The sequence below is a fragment of the Fistularia commersonii genome, chromosome 35, assembly GCF_037954325.1.
Source record: "Fistularia commersonii isolate RoL2024-O1a breed Wild chromosome 35, RoL_Fcom_v1.0, whole genome shotgun sequence".
NCBI classification, from domain to species: domain Eukaryota; kingdom Metazoa; phylum Chordata; class Actinopteri; order Syngnathiformes; family Fistulariidae; genus Fistularia; species Fistularia commersonii.
In genome coordinates, this window is record NC_141318.1 from 3,599,500 (window position 1) to 3,612,691 (window position 13,192).

At 49.5% G+C, this 13,192-nt stretch overlaps 2 protein-coding genes across 4 annotated transcripts; one reads left to right on the forward strand and one right to left on the reverse strand.

Moving 5' to 3' along the window:
• Positions 1-413: 413 nt before the first annotated feature.
• rln3b (relaxin 3b) lies at positions 414-1,255 on the reverse strand. The gene is made up of 2 exons (XM_086142901.1): positions 982-1,255; positions 414-895 (listed from the first exon to the last, which is right to left on the reverse strand). Exons 1-2 carry the CDS (start codon positions 1,154-1,156, stop codon positions 615-617), a joined length of 456 nt encoding a protein of 151 aa, XP_085999027.1. The 5' UTR covers positions 1,157-1,255; the 3' UTR covers positions 414-614.
• Positions 1,256-2,038: 783 nt separating this feature from the next.
• rfx1b (regulatory factor X, 1b (influences HLA class II expression)) lies at positions 2,039-12,566 on the forward strand. 3 transcript variants are annotated; one of them, XM_086142896.1, is made up of 18 exons: positions 2,039-2,187; positions 3,266-3,644; positions 6,399-6,496; positions 6,660-6,749; positions 8,181-8,257; positions 8,360-8,648; positions 8,738-8,919; positions 8,992-9,111; positions 9,314-9,435; positions 9,576-9,694; positions 9,813-9,916; positions 10,017-10,168; positions 10,276-10,373; positions 10,567-10,716; positions 11,076-11,287; positions 11,375-11,528; positions 11,613-11,658; positions 11,754-12,566. In XM_086142896.1, exons 2-18 carry the CDS (start codon positions 3,293-3,295, stop codon positions 11,930-11,932), a joined length of 2,544 nt encoding a protein of 847 aa, XP_085999022.1. In that variant the 5' UTR covers positions 2,039-2,187; positions 3,266-3,292; the 3' UTR covers positions 11,933-12,566. The 3 variants fall into 3 exon arrangements, with proteins under 3 accessions (XP_085999022.1, XP_085999023.1, XP_085999024.1); XM_086142897.1 differs by having other exon boundaries at positions 6,663-6,749; XM_086142898.1 differs by lacking the exon at positions 6,660-6,749 and having other exon boundaries at positions 2,040-2,187.
• The last annotated feature ends 626 nt before the right edge of the window (positions 12,567-13,192 follow it).

A 13,192-nucleotide genomic window follows, 5' to 3' on the forward strand; every position in this document is an offset into this window, starting at 1 on the left:
TGTATGTACAGGGTGGCTCACTGTGCAAACTAACACACACACACACACACACACACACACACACACACACACACACAATCGTGTTGAACTTCCTCAGAGTTTGACATGTTCGCTCTCAATTGATATCGCCAGTCCAGATGTGACTATGATTCATGTCCGGTAATCAAACTCCTCATTACAGGTCACTCATTACAGGTGGAGTTCAGTGCATTGTTAATATAAGGTTAATGGATCCTGTTTACGTTCTTGTGAGGTATATGATTCACAGAGCATCTGCCGTTTCTCAACGCTCATGCAAACACCACTTCCCTTTATTTCACAATTCTTCATTTTTGAAAAAAGGTTCTGAAAAGTAGAATTGCTTTCGACTCTAAAATCTCAGCTTGGCATTTTGGCAAGGAAGAGAAGAAGACTTTTTAACCAATTACAACAATGTTTATTTAATGTAATTACCCTTTGGACAATTACTCAGCGATGGCAGTAAACACATTGGCAATAAAACATTCATTCACATTCTTCTAGTCAACACAAAACTAATGAATGGTTGTAGAGAGGCCTAGTAAAAATGAAGAGCTCTGCACTGGTGGAAAAACAAAACATTTCAGAAATTAGGTTTAGCACAAGGAGCTGATTTCACTCTTGCTGCAGCCCCACTTGCAGCAAGCATTAGAGAGTCCAACTACTACGTCCCGTCCTTTTCTGTCTGCACTACGGAGAGCCTCCAGCACCTCTTCGGAGATTGGCGAGCGAGCTGGGCGGGTAAATCCTACGGCGTCAGGCGCCACAACTAATGCATGATCCTTCCATGTTTGGGACTGTGCAGAGTCCTGCTCACCAGTGAGCTGACGGAATGGGTTTGTGCTCCACGGATCAAATGCGTCCTCGCCAGTAGCAGCTGTGGAAAAACTGGGATTAACTCTCTTCATATATCTTTTTTCAGAACATTGCATGTCACCGATAGCCAAAGGCAAAAACTCATACCTGAATCTCCAAGACTTCTCCTCCAGCGAGAACCACCACAGGTAAAGATGACTGCTCGTATGAACTCTCTTCCGCACAGCTTCATCCCGTAGAAAGAGGGATGGCTTTCATTGCACCTCACCCTGTCCGCCAGGGCCACCAACAGGCCTGCCGTCAACAGTGCTGCCTTCCACATGGCGAGAGGAAACTTCAGAATCAAAGCAGCTGTATGGAGATGTCTCAAAGGACGGAAATATTTTTGACAACCCAATGAGGTGACACTGATGTTTGGTTTTTCTTTCTGATCACCTTTTATAGGTCTTTTGCATCACATAGAGGGGCCCCAAGCTCACCTCCCTGCTCATTTTCACATCCTGAGATAAGAGCAAAGACCTTTATGGCCAACAATGGACATTGGGAAAAAATAAAACTTGTGATTATGTGGGACATTATGCCACATTTGATGTCAACAGAGCTCCTTCCAATCTAATCGTGCGTGACCTTTTATTGGCCTTTCTGCCCCCTTGGATCAGTGAGACTGCGCCGTGTGTGTGTGTGTGTGTGTGTGTCACCTGCCATTAAAAGGCATTGAAATGGTGCTCACTATCATCCTACCTCATAGATAACTTGGGTGCCGTTCGCTCAACTCAATCAATCACAATCACAAATGCACACATACAAACACACATGCATACGCACACAAACACACAAACACACACACATACTGTTGAGATTTCAGGCAGAGATTGTGAGGGCAAATAGTGAAATGACAATGACACAAATCAGTTGTGAACTTCTGAACGTTGGGCCGAATTAATAAATGTATTTCTACATAGGGAGAGCAATGATAAGGGGCCACTGCGTTACTTCCTGTGGAAATAATGAAGTGACATTCCATCATTTTGCATGACATTTAGAGCAATCAAAAAAGGTAACACTGGAAGTGGTAATCTGACGTTCTCCAGCGAAAGTGACTGACAGGGTCACTTGACCAATCAACGATACGATATCTCGTCGACGCAGAGACCACCTCCCGAATCATCCAATCAGCACGCAGCATTGGGCGGGGCGTCGACGAGAGGGTAGCAACAGTTGCCCCGGTGAAGGCAAGGCGCCATAGTCACGGTAGTCCTGGCGACAAGAACCAAGCAACGGAAATCAACAACCTCAATCTAAGGGGAAAAAAAACTTAACGACAAAAAAGGACATTACTGGGATAAACTAAAGGTGAAAAAGTTCAATGTTTACGATTCCAATTTGTTTGTTTTTAAGTTCTGCGCGTGTGCTTGTCCGTACTAGCATTAGCGTTGGTCGGAAATCGGTCGAACGTGTCGGTGATGAAAGTGGTTGCTAGCTTCTTGCCAAGCGAGAGACCGTTGTTATGGCGATGTCAGATCTTTTGATAAGAGCACAAGATGGCGGGTGTGCGGTAGCCCCCGGTGACAATTACAACTTTTACTTTAACCCCCCCCCTCCCTTACACACCACCGCCCCCTCCGCCGGAACGCTCGGGTTTACAATCCGAAAACTCCGGTGACGAGTTTTTTTTAAGGGAAGCCCGACTGGTCGGCCGGCGGTCGGTAACGAACCAGCGTCGGTCGCTAGCAAAACTAGCTAGCTCGCCTCCGAAACGTCATAAGTTAACGTGAGCTGCCCGTCGGCGGCGGGGGGTGACGGGGACGCTGTCGCCCTCCTCGCCCGGTCAACTCACTTTCTCTGCGAGCTTTCCGACGACACGACACGGAAACCCGTTCGCGTCTTTTTAAAAAGGCGTTCAAAGTCACGGAGCTCGTAGCAGGCGGGGCGCTGCGTACCGCGTTTTCGCCGAGTGACTTATGAAAAGTTTGTCGGTGTGACATGAGGAGTCACTCCCGGGAACTCGGTGTGCCAGATAGCCGCCCGGCCGTCCTGTTTGCCGTGTCGGCGGACGCCGGATTGGTTTTTCCCTCCGGTGGGATGGCTTTCAAGCCCAGACTGGCACTGAGGGGTTGTTGTGAACACGAATCCGGCGCCGTTGGCGTGAACGTTTATGTTAAAATACCCAGCTGCCGGGCTGAGCTAACTTTATTCCGTGTTGTTTGAGATCCCGTTCTTTTAAACAGGAAAGGTTCGAAACTGTTGCTTAGTCCAAGACAAAACCCCCCCACTTCCTTCTCCACCTCCTCTTCCTTCTGCTGTATTTCACACACACTTACTAGGTTTACTTAGCTGGCACATAAGGGTGAAACCGTTTGCTCCCATTTTGAGCATGTGTGCATTTTTACAGCGCTTATAGCACTGATTTTCATCTCCTTTTTATCTACAGAATTAGTGCCTCAAAGCATTGGTTGCCATGGCAACTTCTGGATACTCAGAGGACCTTCAGCCTCAACAGGCCAACTCGGTAACCATAGCAACACCTGCTGCCACCACACCCTCGTCTGCAAAGGCTGCACACTTCCTGTCAGATATACCGCTAACCTCTGGAACCATTGCATCAGCAAGCCAATCAGCCATTGCCTCAAAAACGGGACAGGATGCACTTTGTTCTCAAGCCCCACCCACCCAGGCTCAGAGCCAGAAGGCAGTGGTTCTGACCACTCCCACGCAGCAGCACTACATAAGCCCCGAAATCCAGCACTCTGCAGTCCAGAAGAGCAATGGTCAGAGCAACTCGCCACAGTACATCATAGTAACGGTTACAGGTGAGAGACACAAGCACAAACGTCCATGGTCTGGACGCTCTCTCGAGCTCACATGCGTTCAGGGGAAGTGACATCAGAGCATGCGGTTTTGGTTGCCGTCCTGGTCGGTTGTTTGTCTCGTGTCCAGGAACAGATTTCTGATGCAAAAAAATGCAGGGGGTATAGTATCAATCTTCATAATGTGTTGAAACACAGCACTTAACAGTGAAGCTGCAGAGTTGCTCCAAAATGCAAAATAAGGGACAAGTTACATGAAATAGGGAACAAAATTTGAGAATTTCAGTCGGGGTTTCTTTTGTGAATGAAATCTTGTCAATGTAATTAAATTAATTATGGTAAATGACAAGCATTACCTGTCAGATGAAGTTGAGCTGTTTGTCTGTTGTCTATACATAAACTAGTGTTTACCAGCAAACAGGTCATTTGACAGTGGCGTTCAGGGGGTGTGGGAAATTTAAATTGGATTCTTCTATAAAAATTTATAAAATTAATATGATAATCAAATTAAATAGCAAGTACATCTATATTTTTTGTCAGACTACAACAATGTCCATAATGTCAGAGGCAAAGCTCACACCTGACCAAATTTATGTTTGGATGATATTTTAAAACCATCCAGTCAAAATGGTCAGTTAGCGCAATTAACTTTTAAGACTAAACATTTAAAAAGCATTAAGTTTTATATTAAGTTGCCCTAAACGGGAGTTAAACTGCTGTCTGTTTTGGCACAAAAGTTCAACATTCACCAAACTCAAATATTGTTTTTTGTTCACCTTGACTGATATCTGCCTCACGGAGGCCGTATCGCTCGACCTGAACGTTTATGGTGACTTGAATGACGTTGAGTTCCCTCAGAGGTTGTTTGTCCAGGTGAAGACATCCCAGGTGGGGTCTCCGGGGAAGACTCGAGCACGGGGATTTCATCTGACTTCCCCTTTCCGCTGCACCTCATTACACAGAGTTGTTGGGCTTTTGCCACTTAAACTTTACAATTCCTTCATCAGGCAACAAATAAAACCAGTGGTCTTGCTGAGTAGATGATGTGGTGTTTAGCATTGGTTAAATAAATGTATACTTGTGCTTTGAATTAAAATAAATGTAATAAAAAATCCATAAAGAAAGAAGGTGACATGTTGAAATCTGCTCTTTGACCAGTGCCAATGAAAAAGTATTTGATCTCAAAGCTGTTGTCTACACATACGATTATTTTAGGGGCTTCTATTAGTAGATCTTTTCCCCTGGTATCGGGTGACGGCGCACTCTCACCCAGAGTTAAAGACTCGCGTGCCCGGGGGCTTTTCCTCCTGCTCGGAAAATAACAATGAGCAAGTTCTCGTACTAACGGTGAATAGCGAGATTAGCGCTTTGTAAGTATACAAGGTGATATAAAAGTAAAAAGAGCGGGGCGTGTGTTACCGCAGCGATTTATGGAGGATCAGGCAGAGAGGCCGCGTCATGCTTTTCCCTCCATGCGTCTGTCTTTGTTTAGATAACAGGTTAGTCTGGGACCCCCGCCGCCACAGATGAACAGGATCATCTTGTTGAGTTAGCTACTGCATTACAACTATTTTTTTTGTCCTTCGAATCTAGGCAATAATGTACCACAGCAGCCAGCAGAGATTGAGAGAGAGACAGAGAGAGATGGCCTGTTTCAAATGGATCCCACTGCCGGCCTGTGGGGAACGCCGCCTAATCACATTTTGAGTGGGCAGTGGGAGTAACATAGGAGGAATGTGAAATTAGAAAATGGCCAATCTCCCAAACCTCAGGTGTAAGTGAATTAAATCGGAGCGATCTTTTCAGCAGAGGGGAAATTGATTCGCCTGGTAATTATTTTTCGACCGGCGGTAAAGGGGGGTTGGTAGATAGCAGCAAGAGGGCCCGATCTAGAAAAGGTGTCAGCTTGGATTACCCCCGCCTCCTCGAGCCTTTAAGAAAGACAAGCAGCGTGGGGAATTGATGAGTGTATAAGTGAAAACTCTGCCTCTTCCGATGTAGAAAATACAGTTATATCGGAGTGGCCGGAGCTGTTTCCGTGGTTACCAGGTGGAGAGAGACTGGGTGTTTACTTGTGCAACACTTGTTTGCATTTGTGTATTTTGATGGGAGGCGGTGTGAGACTCGACGGACCCCAGGGGGCTTGCAGGCGGAGTGTCACTCCACGTCCCCAGGCACTGTTGTTTATTTCCAAATATTTCAGGAGATGCTCTCTCTCACGTTGTGACGCAGATTTAAACTGAGGTCTGGTTGGTGTTTTATTTCTGGCCGTATTCTGGCCTGGAAAGATTAGCTTTTGTCCTTCACCGTGGCAAAAAGAAGGACATAATGGTAAGAAGAGGGAAATCATTACAGTAAAAGGGTACGAGGAAGTGAATGTTACCCTCCATCCTCTGTTTACTCCCTCTATCTATTATCCCCCTTGTATCCGTCCCTTCCCTCTCTCATCCGATCTGCATGTTTACAAGATGGAAGGATTTCTCTCCATCTGGGGAGATTAGCTGTCCAAGGCTGCCCTTCTCCATACAACATATAAACGCGAGAGGGGAGTTTGACAGAAACCTCCTCGTTGTCAGTCTGTCCCCCACTGTGCAAAACCCAAAGTTGGATGCGGGATGTTCTGCAGCGGCTGTTATTACGATTTGGAGCCAGTGTATCGTGAGTGCTGACGCTGGTGTGTGCTTCTGTGTGATAGGTTTTGTTAATCTGATATATGAACTTTTTTGTCCCCCCTCACCTTCCTTGTGCGATCCGCAGAGGGTTCCGCTCACTCCAATGACAGTTTGTCGGACTCCAGCCCCCCTGCTCCAGCTGTCCCCACACAGGTGGTGCAGCAAGTGCAGGCCAACCCGCAGGTAACACACACACGCACGGGCACGCACGCACTCACACACACACACACACACACACACACATACACAAAACACACACTTTTATGTATGCATTAGGAGCTGGCTTCGCCACATGTTCATGACCCAAGCTGCTGAAGTTTTACCTGAAACTGGCTTTGCTCACCAGCAGAGGTCAGTGTTGCAGGCGGTGTCGCAGACCAAGAGGATTCAGTCCGGCCACATCAACAACCTCCAGTCGGTGCACATTAACCCGGAGGTAAAGACAGCACGTTTCTCCGTGTTGAGCTCGAAGAGCTGACAACGAATGCACTCAACAAAAGTGGAGACCCAGATGTGGTCCTGCTGTAGATGGAGAAAAAAAGAGTGGGTCAGAGGAGAGAAACCCCCTCCTGCCCCTCTGAACAGTGGCTCACTCTGACCTCTGCAGGCCAGCTGAGACACACACTAGCACTAAACGCTACAGGTCATGCTGTGTCACACACGTGTTCCTGAAAGTGCATGGTGGGTTATTTGCAAAGAAGACGCCCATTAATCCCACCTGAAATTAATGTTAGTCGTGACACATTTTCACAAAGAGTGTGTGTGTGTGTGGGACGCAATCGGCGTGAGATACATGAAACAGTAGATTCAAGGCCGGTGTAACCAGTGTAAAGCCGGAAGGATAACCACATTTTTTGGCCCAATTTCAAAATATATCAGGCTGTGCACAAGTAAAAGAGAAATGCTGTGTTAGTACGCGCAGCTTCCTCAGGATTTGTTTTTCTCCTTTCTCGCAAACCAAAAGTTCAGCGAGCCATTCTTTTGTTACACCTCCACCTTTTCACCTCTGGGCTTTGAAATCTTGAAGCATGTAAAAACACGCCTTTCTTCCACAGAGAATTCACTCTGTTTTTTGTGGAAGAAATATTTTCAATAATAGTTTTATATGGATAAATAGGTGTTTATAAATGTACAGTGTGGCGGACACCTGTTTGAATAGAAGTGTAGTGGCAGCTGCTCAGTGCTGTGTGTTTGTGTGTGTGTGTGTATGTTCAGTGCAGCCAGAAGGAGGACAAAGAAAGAGAGAAAGGGATGATCTTCAGCTCATGAAGGAAGACACAAAGTTGCAGAGGGACAGAGGGTTCTCTGCTCCGTTAGGTTCAGAACAGGAAGGGGTGAATGTGTGACATCAGACCAGAGATGCTGCAAAGAGGAGTCACTCAGAGGCGGATGCAAGAATTCTGGAGAGGGAATATCACGTACCCTTTTCACTGCACGGTCACAGATTGTCCGTTGTGAGGGGAGACGACCGTTAGCTGTCAATCATCAGGTGAACCAGCTGGGTGCAGATTGATCCAGGGGTATGTGTTCGCATTAATGCTAACCTCAGAACAAAGGAGGACAAAAGAAATCACCATGAACATCAGAGTTCCTGATGGATGATAGGTCAGTGTTCACTCTTCTAGGTCCAACCAGCCCTACCTGTGAGCTCAGAGCTGCTTTAGCCGTCCGAAACCCGAGTGTCAAAGTGTTTTTTCTGGACAGGAAGTGGACAGCAGCTTTCACTTTGGAAAGAGCGGCTGGTAGTTTCTCTGCAGGTCCAGGGCCACAGACGACCTCTCTTGACACTTGTGTACTTTAGCTGGATGGCCGTGATAATCAGGTAGATTACGGCTCCTTGAAAAGCTGCTCTCTCCCTTCCGTGAAGGTAGAGCAGGTCTACACGGGCCAGGTGCAGTACGTGGACGGAGGCGGGGGGGATACCACCTTCACAACCTCGACCATGTGAGTAGAAGGATGCCGCGTTTGCCGTTTGTTTTCCTGCGCGTCCACCATGTGATAAACCTCTGCCGGCCTCTCACCTCCCAAACGCCTTCCCTCTCGCAGCCGATCCAGCAACTACCCTTTTTCCGACTCCCCGCTCTACTCCCAGACCCCTCCCGCCTCCTCCTCCAACTACTACGAGGCCACATCCAGCTCCGAGTCTGACATCAGCGGCTCTGTGACCTCGCAGTCTGTTTCCGTGGCAACAGCGGGAGCCAACAGCGGGGGTGCCGCCGCCGCCGGAGCGGGCTATGTCATTCAGGGAGCTTACGTGCTGGGAGGAGGGGGCGCCGGCGCGGGCGGAGGCGGACAGACGTACTCCAGCCCGAACTCTCGCGCACCGCCCGCTACCGTGAGTACACCGGGTCAAAGGGCAGAGGCTTTCAGCTGCACCGGCTGAGGCGCCACGCAGGCTGAGCGTCCCCGTCTGCCCCCCTCCAGGTGCAGTGGCTGTGTGAGAACTACGAGGGGGCAGAGGGGGTGAGTTTACCTCGCTGCACCCTCTACTATCACTACCTGCTGCACTGTCAGGAGCAGAAGCTGGAGCCGGTCAACGCCGCCTCCTTCGGAAAACTCATCCGGTCTGTCTTCATGGGGCTCCGCACGCGAAGATTAGGCACCAGGTAGTTCAACCGCCACCTCGGCAGGACGGGTGTCCGGGTTCCCCCCCTCAACTCTGGACACGTGCGTTTCAGGGGAAACTCCAAGTACCATTACTACGGTCTGAGGATCAAGTCGGGCTCGCCTTTGCTCAGACTGATGGATGAGCAGCAGCACATGGCCATGAGGCAGCAGCCCTTCTCACAGAAGAACAGGTATCTATGCCTGGAGTCCAGGTCCCAAACACCTCAACTATGATCTCAGACGCAAGCACGGTTAAAACAAGGAGCTGAACTTCTAAGAAACAAATCACAAAAGTCCACAGAAAAAAAAAAAAAAAGTGAATAGCAATGATAGGGATAGTATCACTGTTCGCTCTGGCTGCTCCCACCATGCCTTTGGTTCTGTTTCCAACAGGATAAAACCGATTCAGAAGGCGCAGGGGATCACCAACGGGACATCAGGCGGGACGGGTCAGCAGCAGGGCGCTGTGCTCTGTGATATTTCCGCACAGGTGCAGCAGTACCAGCAGTTCCTGGGTGAGCGGCCACACTCAGACGCACTTCTTTAACTCTGTTTATTACAATTTTGTTTTTGAATCCTTTGCTTCAGTTTTGTAAACACAACCCGGGGTAAAGACTCAGCAGTCTCAGCCAGTCTTGTGCTTTGACCCACGCAGAAGCGTCACGACCCCTGCCGGAATTCGTGGAGATCGACCTGCGGGATCGCCCCCTGCCCGACGGGATCCTGCCGGAGCACCTGAAAGCCTTCCAGACCCTCTACAGAGAACACTGCGAGGTGGGCGGCCCCGGACCGGAGTCTTTCCAGATGTCTCGGGCCTTAGGTTGCCATGACGACCAGGGGTCTCCATCTCTTCTAACCTCCATGGGTTTGATATGGCCCCTCCTTCCCGCAGGCCATTCTGGATGTGATGGTCAACCTCCAGTTCACCCTGGTGGAGACCCTGTGGAAATCCTTCTGGAGATTCAGCCAGAGCAGTGACACAGAATCGCTCAACCTGTGAGGACCAGACACGGCGAACGTGCCACCGACAGAGCGTGCACGCTTGCGTCTCCTCGCGCACTGACGCCTCTGTCCTCCCTGTCGCCCCTCCTTCCAGCCACAACGAGTCGGAGAAGCGGCTTCCCAAATCGTGCCTGGTGCTGCTGTGTAAGTTCGAGCCGTTGCTGCAGTGGACCCGGGAGTGTGACAACGTGCTCTACCAGACCCTGGTGGAGATCCTCATCCCCGATGTGCTCAGACCCATTCCAAGTAGGTTTGTCGGGCCGGCCAGAGCTGGAGAAGTCACCCAAGACAGTGTGTGTGTGCGTGTGTGCGTGGGGCGGTATTTACCCCTCGACGTCTCTTCTCGCCGCCAGGTGCCTTAACTCAGGCCATCCGCAACTTTGCCAAGAGCCTGGAGAACTGGCTGTCCGGCGCCATGATGAACATCCCAGAAGAGATGGTCCGCACCAAGGTATTGTTTGTAAACGGAATGATCTGTGAGTGGAGTCACGATGTTCCGTGCGGCCGTTCGCACTAATGCCGTCAAAGTGCCGTTGGTTCGATGGGAAGCGACGGGTTGTCACACCCGCAGCGTCGCCGTGGCCTGCTGTGTCCTGCTGTGTCCTGCTGTGTCCTGCTGTGTCCTGACGCGTTCCCCCCCTCAGGTGGTGTGCGTCGGCTCCTTTTCCCAAACGCTGCGCCGCTACACCAGCTTGAACCACCTGGCCCAGGCCGCCCGCGCTGTCCTCCAGAACTCGGCACAAATCAACCAGATGCTCTCGGACCTCAACCGGGTCGATTTCACAAACGTTCAGGTCAGTCGTCTCCTCTACTCCTCTACGTCTGTTACAGAGTTAGGAGGAGTCGGAGCGCAGGGTCCCAGGACATTCACTCGCTTGCAAAATCACCTCGAATTGTAACAAGTGAATGAGATGACCCAAGAAAGGGAACATAAACAAATGACCACATTCTAAAGCTAAAAAAACAACTTATGTGAGGAATTACATGCATTTTCCCGATTTTTTTTGGCAATAAATCAAAACATTTGCTTAGCATTACCTGAGATCATTTGCCCCCCACATTGGGGGTCGTGGGTCTGTGGAACCTGAGCTGTTTGAGTCCCTTATAGAGTGGAACCCTGACGCAGTCTACCTCTCCCACCCTACCCCACCAGGAACAAGCCTCCTGGGTCTGCCAGTGCGAGGACCGCATCGTCCAGCGGCTGGAGCAGGACTTCAAGCTGACCCTGCAGCAGCAGAACTCCCTGGAGCAGTGGGCCTCCTGGCTGGACAGCGTCGTCTCCCAGGTCCTGAAGCCCTACGAGTCCAATCCCGTCGCCCTGCCCAAGGCCGCCAAAGCCTTCCTGCTCAACTGGTCCTTCTACAGGTAGGAGTGCTGGCAGCAGAGTCATAGCAGGAGGATGCTCAGGGTTAGTTTGGCACTCATGTCCCGCGGCCGCTCCTCTCCTCCCAGTTCCATGGTGATCCGGGACCTGACCCTGCGCAGCGCCGCCAGCTTCGGCTCCTTTCACCTGATCCGCCTGCTGTACGACGAGTACATGTACTACCTGATAGAGCACCGGGTTGCCCAGGCCAAAGGAGAGACTCCGATCGCTGTCATGGGAGAAGTAGGTCAACACCCACGGCCGGCGGTTCAACGCCCTTTTCATTTTGCCGTGTTTGTAACGTCCCGTTCTTCCTTCGCCGTTCAGTTCGCCAGCACCGTCAAGAACCGAATCGTTCCGGACCTGGAGAAAGGTAACCTCGGCGCGGCACCACCAACAAACGCAGTCCCCGCTTCAGCTCCCGCTGACATGTTCCTGTTATGTCTTGTCCACGGCCGTCTTTCTCAGATGAGGAGGACGACGATGAAGATGAGGACAGCGAGGAGGAGAGCGCCGATCTGGTGCTGCAGTCGGCCTCTCTGAACGTCCTGGACGAAGACAAGGAGGTGATGGAGCCGCCCGCCAAGCAGCCCAAGACCAGCCTAGCCCTGCACTCTCTGACTGAGACGCACGACACGCCGCCTTAGTTACTCACATGTACAACTGACACACACACACACACAAACACACACACACACACCTGTGCTTTAAATCTCAAATCATGTCATCCCATTCCACACCCACGACCACCCCGAGTCTGCCTCCGGGCCGCAGACGAATCATGTTCAGTGTTTTAGTGTGATCACCTGGTTTGTGCGATCTTGCCTTTTTTTTCCCCTCTTCCATTTTTCGCTGCTGCTGTTTTCTCTTTGCCTTCACCTGAAAACACAATCCCCTCCTTCCTTCCCCGTGCACCCTTTCTACCCGCCTTAAACCGCTCTGACCTGATCGCTGTGGAGAGACGGCTCTTCGTCGTCCTCTAGACTCGAAAATATCACTCACATCGCCTTTAAAGGAACGACTATGCAGTGGAGATAGACTTTAATGGCACTGTCTAAAAAAAAAACAAAAAAAACATTTCATAATTTTTTGTAGCGCCTGGAAACAGCCGCGTCGTGCATCATGAATTATTTGTATGTGCTACATTTTACTCCCTGTCTCTTCTTTCTAATTTGGCCAACTAACTGACTCTCTGTGCCTTTGAGAGATTTCTAGCTGGAAGAAAGCTTGTATCCTGAATATTCTGTATCAGTGGATTAATAAAAATGAAGGTTCTGTGAAGTAGTGTTTGGTGTTGTCATCAGCTTTTCCTAGATGTTGAAAAAAAAAAGAAACGGAATCAGAAATGGGAGCGTTTTTTTCCTAATGAGTCCACTCTGTCTTTTTCATCCATCTTTTCCTTTCATTGTCATCATCACCATGTTTCACAGCAACACACACACACACACACACACACACACACACAGGTCACTCTATTGACCCACCCCTTTACCAAACCCCCACTGCAAGGACCTTCAGAGATGCAGTGAAACCAGCCAATCCGAAGCACTCAACACCTCTGTATCCACGGCAACCTGTGTATCAGCTGAAACTCAAGTTTTACTAGTGTTTTAAGTAATGTTTTACTTCTTTCTGTCAGTGATGAGCAGTCTGTATTATCCAAAGTATTTGTATGTGGTTGAACCATTATTGCCTTAAGATGTATGTTGTGGTGTGCCCACGTTCCAGAGTACTGATCTATATTTTTATCGTGTTGGACCAAGCTTGTGAATATGGTGACCCCTCCTCCCTCCCCACGCCCCTCTTCTGAAAGAGCACTAGTCCGCCAGCAGCTTCTCAAAGTACATGAGTGGGTTTTAATTTTAGGTGCAGATTTTGGGACAGAAATTAGAAAAAAAAAAAAATAT